This window comes from Vigna radiata, chromosome 2, assembly GCF_000741045.1.
Source record: "Vigna radiata var. radiata cultivar VC1973A chromosome 2, Vradiata_ver6, whole genome shotgun sequence".
In the NCBI taxonomy this organism is placed as follows: Eukaryota; Viridiplantae; Streptophyta; class Magnoliopsida; order Fabales; family Fabaceae; genus Vigna; species Vigna radiata.
In genome coordinates, this window is record NC_028352.1 from 25,235,630 (window position 1) to 25,247,029 (window position 11,400).

The 11,400-nt window shown below is 31.3% G+C and overlaps 1 protein-coding gene across 2 annotated transcripts; it reads right to left on the reverse strand.

The window, feature by feature from the left end:
* Positions 1 to 961: 961 nt before the first annotated feature.
* On the reverse strand, positions 962 to 8,407 carry LOC106756541 (protein CHROMATIN REMODELING 35). Of its 2 annotated transcripts, XM_014639011.2 has the most exons (8): positions 8,343 to 8,407; positions 8,163 to 8,209; positions 7,905 to 8,083; positions 6,387 to 6,883; positions 4,727 to 4,927; positions 3,904 to 4,065; positions 1,687 to 3,416; positions 962 to 1,158 (listed from the first exon to the last, which is right to left on the reverse strand). In XM_014639011.2, the coding sequence occupies exons 3-8, from the start codon at positions 7,954 to 7,956 to the stop codon at positions 1,155 to 1,157; spliced, it is 2,646 nt and encodes an 881-aa protein (XP_014494497.1). In that variant the 5' UTR covers positions 7,957 to 8,083; positions 8,163 to 8,209; positions 8,343 to 8,407; the 3' UTR covers positions 962 to 1,154. The 2 variants fall into 2 exon arrangements, with proteins under 2 accessions (XP_014494497.1, XP_014494496.1); XM_014639010.2 differs by lacking the exon at positions 8,343 to 8,407 and having other exon boundaries at positions 8,163 to 8,294.
* Positions 8,408 to 11,400: the final 2,993 nt, after the last annotated feature.

Consider the following 11,400-nt stretch of genomic DNA (forward strand, 5'->3'; position numbering starts at 1 on the left):
AGTTGATTAAAAAACACATGTAATTTCTATTAAATGTTTAACACGAATACCTCTGTTTTAAAAGATAAAATTTTATCAGTTAAAGTACAATTTATATATTACTTTTTATTTATATCAAATTTATGAAAATTAAATAATAAGATCAAAACAATTAAATGATTTATACTTTAGTAAGCACATTATCAAATTATATATATATATATATATATATGTATATATATATAAAAGTTGTTTATTTTAAAAGAAAAAAAATCAAGTTACAAATAAATTTACCTTTTGTCCTTAACTACAAGGTTATTTCATTTATGTTTCTTTGGATCTGTTTAAAGCCATAAAAAATAATATTTTTTTTAGGTAATAATTAATTATATGACTTAGATGAATTTATAATCAATTATTTGTGAAATAAAATTGATTATGTGTTTCAATAACCTACCTTAAGCATATAATTGATTGTATACTTTTGTACCCAATGATGATATTATTTAAAAGTTTAGATTTAACCTATTCAATTATAGGTCTTTACTCAAAGTAACCATTTTTTTTAAGAAAAAATATCTTAAGCACGTAATGGATCATGTTATCATGTCATAATCAAATTAAAAAACCAATTCTCCTTTTGAACTTGTAAAATTATGTTGAGCACATAATATATTATACTCCTCGATAAAATGTTTTTTTTTTATGTATTTTACTTTTGAAATATTATATAATTAATAAAATTTTAAACATGATCAATTCTATTTTATATTTAAAAGAAATTGGTCATATTTAAAAAATTTAATAGATTATAAGAATATTTAAAGTGGTTGCTGATGAAAGTCTAAAAATTAGATTTTGATAGTAATATAACTTATTATATATTAATTTGCAAACAAATATATCTAAATAATGTGTAAGAATATGAGCCAAAAAAATTACTAAAAAGAAGAAAAGCAACAACATAAATTAACAACAAATGAACAAAAGACAAGTTGAGCTTGTTATATAAAGAGCAGCATAGTATAATTACAAAAATATGAAGAAAATCATTAAACTTTATACATATGAAATTAGGATTAGGACGTTAAAATGAAGGAGAGGGTTCTAAGCTTGCACAAGTCAAATTCTATTGATCTGTTATATAGATAAGCAGGCTCTGATTCACTTGATAATCACCTGCAAAACACACCAAAACTGCATATGAATACCACTAAAACCAAACCAGAATCACAAATTTCTCAGAGCAACAAGTAAATAAATCGGATGGAAATACAAAACAAATTTTAAATAAACACACAACAAAGAACAACCTGTAAAATTAAGTTCTCCAGATTGGTCTAAATATTGAAAGCCAAATCAGATTCTAACATAATCAATGACCAACATTTATTCTAAAAAGATAGGCTTCTATCAAATCATTTTGTCCAAAATATTTCTTTCCTGTATGTAGATCGTAATTAGAATATCAAAATCAGTGATCATCAGTGTAGTTTGAAGGCACAGGACAGAAGAAATGAATAGAGAATCCAAATTCCCAATATTTATTGTAAAAAGATAAGCTTCCATAAAATTATTTTGTACAAAATATTTCTTTCTTGTCTGTAGATTATAATTAAGCATGCAGCAAAACCTTCCTATATGAGTTATAATACAAACTAACAAGACAAGCATATGATAAGAAAAAAGGGCAAGAATGTCATTGACCTTCTATATAAAGCTTTTACGTTCTCCCCTAACAGAGGACTTTCAAGAAATTCATCACCACAATCTTTCACCTCAACTGCCTCAACTTCAAAAGCTCGATCACCGCAATACTCATTCCATTCAAACCACATTTTTGAAATTAGTTCTTTCTTGAAACAAGCATGGTGATCTTCTTCTTCTGGAGAATCAGCAGATACTAAACGATACACAAACACCTTCTTCTTCTGGCCGGGTCTAAATGCACGGCCTATAGCTTGACGTGTAACTGATGGATTGAGATGAACGTCCAAGATAATTATGCGGGATGCCCCAACCAGTGAGATACCCTCTCCACATGCCTTGATTGAGCCAAAGAAGACTTTAGCTTCACGAGAATTGTTGAATTTTTCCATGGACCATTCTCGCTGCTCAGGAGTTGAATCTCCTGAGATTACAAAAATTTCTCTTCCAAGACTCCAGCCTTTCCAGTTAATAGTCAACCTTTCTAAATATTTCAAGGGTAACAGATACTGACTGAAAACTAGAAGCTTCTCCCCTGCTGATTCACACAGATTTAGCATGTTGTGATAAAATTTTGACTTCACACCATCTCTAATATCCAGTTTATCTACCAAATCATCCATTACATGATCGGATATAGGAGTTTTACCACAATTTTTTTCTGCTAGCGGTTTCAGTTTAGGATGCAGATAGACAGCACTTCCTACAGAAGATATCCTGAACTTTCTTGTAGATTGTTTTTTTATTTTTGCTACTTCAGTCTTCTGGCTAGGGCTAAGAGTGAGCATTAAAGTAAAATCCACTAGACCAGGAAGCTCATCAAGAAAATCTCCTTTATAATAGTGAAGTACCTTGCTTGTCATCTCACGCAAATCTTGTATAACAGCTATTTTCGTTTTAAAATCAGTGTCCTGCTGCAAAGTGTTTTCAACTAAATTAGAGAATCCTTTCATCCCTGGTATATAAACTCTACTTTGGATGCGCCTCACGATAGGTTTTGATGTTTCCATCTTCAAAAATTTCGGCCGAACAAGATCTAGAATGTTAAACACCTCCTTGACATGATTTTGATAAAGGGTTCCTGACAGTACAACTTTTCTAGGCGTCTCAACTTTTACAAGAGACTGTAGTATATCTGTGTTTTCATTCCTAGGATTGTGTCCCTCATCTAAAATTAGAATTGAAGGAACTTTCAGTAAAATATCTTGGCAACGTGATGATATATCGTTTCCATTATCACAGACAATAGTGGAGAACTGTTTGTATCCTAAGAAAAGAATACTCTTCTTCTCCCTCCATTGATTCAGCACTTCAAGTTGTTGACTTCTAGTGTCTGCCTTCACTGTGTAGAAGTCATATAGAGGTATGTTCTCCACCTGCCATATTTGAAACTCCTTTTTCCATGTTGACAATATTCCCTTAGGAAGCACCACTAAGGGTCTTGCATTCGGATACTTGCCTAGAAAACTTTGCATGAAACTGATTATCATGAATGTTTTCCCAGATCCTGGAGCATGGGCTAAGATGCAGCCACCAGGATGGTCGCCTGCAAGATTTCTAACAAGAAAATTGAATCCTTCAACTTGATGGGGCTTCATCTGTTTCATGTGTCTAGGGTGTGCTGGGATTTCAGTAACTACGAGGTCATCTTTAACAACATTAATTCCAAATGCATCTGTTTTCTTGGTATTCCATGAATCAGATGCATAAGTTCTTGTGCTGCGTTTAACCTTCAATAAAATTAATATGATAATTATAAATCAATTTAGAACACTTCCTGTCCTGATCATAATTAATCTACTAATCAAAGATCTTAGTCCAGAACATATATCATGAGCATTATAGACTATACAATAATTTTATAATGCAACTAGTACCACATGATTCGAATAATGATCTACCTGCTATAGTATTGTGTTGGTTTAATAAAGAGGATGGTAAGTCCTTAAAGAGAACTAAGATGGATCAAACAAAATTAAATATTTTCCAGAAGGAGGTGCGGAAAACAGTAAATTATCACAAGAATTTCATTAACACAAGTACAGAGAAATTTAACATTTCACTTGTCACATTGTTAGGTCCTGCTCCTCCCAAACTTTCAACCTGAACATCTAATTTCAAACCCTATTCTTGAAAACACAATTTTCAGACGTTTAATAATGTTTTTAACCATTATTTATAAAGAAAAAAGCATGAATGCAGGAACTAGACTCTAACCTTGTACTGAAACTCAAATATGGTTTCAATTCCCCGGCCAATAACCCCACAAACGCGACAAACATAACCAAGATCGTCTTTTAAGACAAAAGAATGATCACAATCATCATCATCATAGTCTTCTTCTGCTTCTTCATCTGGCTGGAGATCAACAGAAACATCCTAGTGGAAATAGATTTAAACCAGATCAATGCCAAAGGACATTTTCAAAATGCCACTTATGAGTAGAATTTGAAGAAAGAAATAATGTACACAAAACTGAATTACTATGACTTTTGTGCAAGTAATTTTACTGAGCAGAAAAGGAAAACATGGGATATTTACATGTTATATGCAATGCAGACAAGTATAACATATAAAGGTTAAGTGAGAGAGCAAAATAATCAAGGCTAATAATGATAATTATATGCCATCACGCACGACACATAAAATTACATTCACTATGCAAAGAACTGTAGATCTAGAATATGCAATACACAAACAACTTATCCAAGTTCAGCTGTCAGAAATGTTAAAGAATATTTTCAGTGTACATCAGAAAAAAAAATAATAATAATAGCCTACATGTACAATACTAACAACAATTGTCCACATAAATTAATGAATAATGTAGTTAACAAGTAACAAACCCACCCAACCAGGCAACTATGCTATAAGAAAAATATGATGCCTTATCAACCCTCAAAACTAATATGTAGATAACATGGAAGGAAGCATTACAGATTAAATTACATGCAAAAATCATCCAAATGAATAGATGATAAACTAATTGCCAAAGACAATTATTATTATTGAAAAAATACAACAAATTTAAGTATGATACTTTGGAACATTCTATTGCCATTGACATCTCCTTCCAAATATCTCCTAGACCGTCATCTTCAGTATCAAGCTCATCTTCTTCCTCTTCCTGTACACCAACATAAATGCCTCTATTGTTCTGAGTATTGTTAGGTTTATCCTCCATACTTGTCTCAATTATTAGATCTCTTTCTTCCAGGTAAGGAATGGCAGGTAGATACCCCTAAAATGCATATGTAGATTAGTGAGGTATGTCAGTGACACAACTTGCACTAAAATGAAAAACAAGAAAAGAAGAAATACCCAGCAGCTTCTCATGGAAGCAAACAAACAACAAAACCTTATCCCACTTCGTGAGAATCATCTTTTAAAAATACACATATAAATCCAACTATAAAAAAAAAAAAAAAAAAAAAAAAAAAGAACTTACAGAGGAAGGTAACTAAAAGCAAATGTGCTGATTCAACTTAAAACAATTTACACAATATAATCAGAGAAATAATTGGAAAAGCTCAAGTATCAAGGGTAAAGAAAAAAATATAAATGGCCCGAAATTTAGATACAATATAAATCTACATACATCCAATATTTTCATTGTTCTCATTTTCAACCTTAGTACTTTCCCTGCTACCAAGAATGTAGTAAAAGACCGACGTATAGGAAATTTCATATTGCATAAGAATATTCAAGTTTAGCAAGACAGCCAATGACTACAAAACTCGTGCTCCATTTGGTAGAGAGGAAAGAAATAGAGGGAATGAAAGAAGTAAGAAATGGTAGAAGGGGTTGCTTGGTTGGAATGAAATGAGTGGAAAGAAAGATTGTTTTATTTATTATTCATAACTATGTTATTATTTAATATTATTATTTTTAATAATGGATTATGTTAGACTTTCTTCTATCTTCATAACGATTTTGCATGGAAAGAAAAATGCAATCGCCTCTCATCAATATTTGTGGCTTTTTTTCTTTTATACTGACCCAAAACAACAACCTATTCTGTCTCTTACACACTTCATCTACAGGACATCACCCTAACAAACTGAGTGCAAGACTACATGGCGTAAAATCACGTTTATCTAAAACTTAACCAAGGTACTATAATTAACTGCTTATATTTTACGAGGGATATGCTTCAACATTTAACTTTAAAGTCTTCAATACAATAATTATTGTTAATGCTGTAATTCATCAGAGCCTTTGTACAGAGAAGGTATACTAATATGCTTCAACAAAACAAGCTAATTTGAGAATTTAATACAATGGTAATCACCTTGAAGTAATTATAAATATGTGAGAAAAGGGTATAAATGCAAATGGTTCAATGGAGAAAACTTTAGCAACAGCTAGGAGAAACACAACATAAAATGCCAAAGAGCAAAATTACACACCAACTTAACATGCCAAAAAGTTAAAACATATGGAATGGATCATATAAGGAAGATGGATATGTAAAATGTACAAGTGACTTAAGGCAATAATTTTTCTAAGGAACCAAAATTAAAGAAAACTAATTCAAGAGTCAATCTTAATTTTACAAGAATCTTCTGCCTCAAAATGTCCCAAGAGATGCTACAGCTATGTCAAATCATTCCAAATAAAAGCTCATGCACATTAGCACTCATCATTTCAATGTTCATATTTTACATAATTACCAAAACAAGGAGAGAGAAAAATCTTACAGTTATCTTCAATGCAGGAGACGGTGCAACTAGTGTCGGCAACACAACTTCATGAAATGGGACCATAGATTTTTCATCTCCATCATCTTCATCATCTGAATCAATAATCACAATAGGATCTTGTGTTGCAGGGACATCCTTTCTGGTGTGTTCCTCCTCAAGATCTATAACATTTTGATCCGTCGAAACAGTAACTAGTTGATTTTCCAACTTAGGAGTTTCTTCATCATGTTTCTTTATTGCTTTCACCCATTGATCCACAAGTATGGGATATTTAACAAAGTAAGGGCCCAATATTTTCATTTTTTGGGCAATAAGGTCTTCTATGTCCTTTGTGACACTTCCAAATTTTCCACTCTCTAAATTATCCAGAACATCAGATATTGCAAATGGATTGTTGTAATCAACAACATTCGAAGTCTTATCATGTGCTGAGTATGACAGGCTATAACTTGAAATTTTCAGTCTTTTGTCTCTACCAGGGTCAGGAGAAAATCCTGGTTTTAGAAATGAAACTATACTCAATGAAACAAACTACAAATATTCCTTCAAGTGTTATAGATTGAATATTCTACAGAACCACACAATCCAATAAGTCCATCCATCATAAGGATTTGACATTCATAATATGATTACATTAGCAGAAGCGAACATTCTCAAGGCCTGTATATTTCAACTGGACTCGTGTGAGATACCAGACAAGAACAAAGCAGTTTCAACTCCAACTAGCAACTAATCAAATCAAACCAAGCAAATTCAAAAATTTGAAATGAAATGTTTGGATTGGAGTTACCATTTTACATGTTTTTAGCAGGAAAGATATGTGGACCATTGGATAACTATATGGCCCAAGCCAAATGGTGCCCAGAAATCAATAGAATTTCATATCACAGAACTCCCAACCCCCGCTCTCGTGCAATTTAGAACATATCAGATTGCGGATTGCCAAATTTTTTCTCATTTCTTCACTCTACCTACACCAACATCCCCGTTTCATAAAGAGTGACTCAAACATCATCACTTTGGTTCTGCAAGCTAATACCACTAAATCCAAGCCAACCCATGAACGAATGTCCATGACTGACTGACACAAAACTCTTTGGCATCACCAGAAAGAAACAAAAAGGGTTGCAAATGCAACACTTTACCGTCTAAAAAAGGTTCCAAATGCAAAATCCAAAGCCACAGTCTACGATCCAAACAAGTGCAGGGCCCAAATGGTTTCAATGATCCTTATAAACCACACACAAAGCAACACACACCCAAACCAAACTTGTTAAATCCTAAAATTAAAAAAAAAAAAAAAACATATCGAATATTATGAACTAAACATCAAAGAACAAAACTTTACGCATGCAACATGCACATAATCCACAATAAACTATTAACTAAAGAGGGGAACACGAAAAGACTCTGAAAATACAAATAGTGCACCAGGATCAACATTAATGTCAAATTTAAAATTAAACCAAAATTTAAAAATCAACCAAAAGATTGAGAAGGAAACGATGAATTTACCCATTGATCGGGGGCGTTTTGCAGCTGGCACAACATCAACGGGGGATTCCATCAGACAGCTACAAGAAGTGAAAATTGAAGTGAGATGAAAACTATAAGGTATTGAATGTCAGGGAAGCCGGACAGCTGAGAAGCTAGCAGCCAATTCCACCAGTATCAACCATAAGCACTTTTGCATCCTGAAAAGGCCGAAAACCACATAAGACGATATAAACGACAAGACACTCGTAGTGGAAACGAAAGAGAGAAAGTGAGTACCTTTACAACGGCGGAAGAGAAAGGGGGAGAGGGCATTGGAAGTGAGACTGTGAAGAAAAAGAAAGAGAAGAAGAAAAAGAAGAGGAATCTTTGAAAAAATCACATGAGAGAGAAAAGAAGAGAGAAAATACAAAGAGGTTTTAAAAATTGAAAAGGGAAAAGTGGTGCAGAGAATCGAACCATTGACGTGAAGGAAGTGGCAGAAACTAAAAGGGGGAAAAAGCGCCAAACCCAAATGAAACCAAACTGTGCAAAACAAAATCTTATGTATGAAAACATATATATGAAAATACAGGTTATTATGTCTTTTATAATATTTTACTTTGAGTAATTATACCATGATATTCTATTTGACATAGAATAAGGTAAAATAATAATAAAAAATATGAATGTAAAATATTTAGAAGAATAATTTTTTTAATATATATAATATATGTATCTTTAGAAAGTTAAGAAGATACTCACACAATTATGTGTTTTATTTATTCTAAGTAGTGACTTTTGTTTTGCCATTGATGTTGGCTTTTGAAATTCAAAATGTGAAATTAAAAATGTTTTTAAAAAAAGGTAAATGGCCCTAATTTAAACAAGAATTTCCCTCTTTGATTGGTTGCATCGGAATTATTTGTTTGTAGGAGTGATTTTATTCCATAAATAACCACTATTTTAGATGCATCATAGCTTGAAATTATTTGGGCAATATAACATAATCAAATTAAAAAGGAAAATAATTGAAATTTATCTGCCAATCATTTCTTTCCTTTACTCTAACTTATTTCAATAAGTCTTTTAGTTATCGTAACAAATTTTAAAAATAAATAAAATGTTAAAAATAATAATTTAAATTACAATTGGTTAATTATATTAAAAAAATGGTTATATTTTGCGTAATCAAAATAAATATTTATTTTTTAATTTATTTTATACAGTAAAAAATTAAGAAAACAAAATTTATAACAATAATAAAGAGATTACTTTTTAACCATTTTTGTTGTGAATATTTTCTTATATCGGTTTTACTCTTATTAACACATCTTATTTTATTGATTTCATTATTTGTAGAAATTTTTCATTCATAAATAGTAATTATTTTTAAGTGTTACATAGTTATTTTTATATACATTTTATTATCTTTTTATACTTTTTTACAACTTCAATATAAAATTTAATAATATTTTGTAACAATTGTAATATCTAATTTTTAGTTTTACTTTTTATTAATATATATATATATATATATATATATATATATATATATATATATATATATATATATATATATATACTGGTCTGGCCAATAGATCCAGTGACCAATGGTTAACAAATCACGAACCTATTAGTAGAGACAGTTGTTAAGATAATTAAAGGATAATCAATAACGATAACAGTAATTAATAGAAATAATAACAATTATAAATGAATAATTAATAGATCTGATTTAATTGTCATTTCGAGGTTTATAAAGATGAAAAAGACACATTTTTTATGACCTAACTTTGTAAAACTTCTTAAGAGACTTGTGTATCGAAGTATTTTTTTTAAGTCAACCTAGAACATGAAATGCCACGCACAAAAAAGCATATTACACCCTCCGAGCGATACACCAAATTCCTCTAAACAAGGCACTAAAGACTTCAAAGCAAGGCACCAAAACAGTATAATCAAAGCACAAAAGTCCTCCAAACGAGACACCAGAGGTAAAGAATTACTCCACGAAGAAAATGCATGATGAAGCACCAAACTCAGTACGACACCAAAGGCCTCTATCTGAGACATAAAGAAACCCTAAGAGCAAGGCATACAGAAACACCAAACTAGTGAAAGCACCAACATTGCGAAAACAGAAAGCCTCTCTTAACATAGCTAGTACTAATAATTGAGTTTGGTGGAAGCTCAATTTTCTAACAAATCGAGCACAGGAACAACCTGACATCTTTGTAACACCCATTTTAGAATGTCACGTGTAGTTTATAAAACATTCATTTAATTAAGATATAAAGCGTCAAATATCATCACGAATTCTCACATAAGCGAACATTGTTCTAATGCCATATCATTCAAAAATTACAATTTAAAATAAAATTATTATCTCAAATACATTTCAAAACTCTCATAAGTTTTCATCATGGGTTCCCTAACTCTAGACATCAACGTCATGTCATTTACTCTCGTACAATAACATAAATTATATAATCATTATACAAATACAAACAAACAAGAATGAGCTAACCAAAAAATAATACAAGATAATAAATAATAGTTATACTCACCCACATTTTTCAAACCAACAATTTCGTTTATAAATCCAAACTACATTCACATCACATAAACACACATTATCATAAAGTAATATCAACAATATCTCATTCTTTCCTGACCTACCGTCACACCAATAATTATTTTCCCATGTCTCACAAAGACAAAAGGAACTACACCATAACCTCTCCTTTTCCATTAATTACCTTATACAGGCAAAAAAGATCTTTTTCCAGTCAACACCATAACCTCTTTTTCCACTGTCTCGCATAGACAAAAATGATCCATTTCCACTGTCTCACATATGTAAAAAGACTCATTTCCACTGCCTCACACAGATGAAATGAACAACACCATAATCCTCTCTTTCTAGTATCTCTTTCACTGTCTCAAAGGTAAAAAGACTACTTTCCACTACCTTATACAGGCAAAAATACAAACCTGACTTTACGATTACAATAAGAGAAACTTAACACAACATCAACAACTAAAATCTTCCACCCAAACAACATCTCATCATGCTCACACACCATTCGGACATAAACTTTCACAATTCCTAAAACATCATGCTCTCATCACAAGCACATGCACTTAACACCTATATAACTTAAAAACAGCTAATATATTCGAACCAAAACCCCCATATTCCCCCATCCAAAACCACAACAATACATCAACTTTACACAAACAACTCTTAATAGCTCAATTTTATAAAAACAACAGCAACTTATTTCATGAATCATACACATAACCACACAAAAAAATAATCTTAAACCAAAATTCTAAAACAGCTTGTACGCATTATCACTTAAACTCCAGTACCGACTCCATTAAATTTTAATCAACAAAGATTATTCCAGCAGCTTACTTAAAACATCTAGTAGCTTTATTGAATGTGATTTTTGTGATTTTAACATCTAGTAATCATTTAGTAATTAGCAAGATGGATGGAACGAAGAATGGCATTTTCAACTCTTTGGAA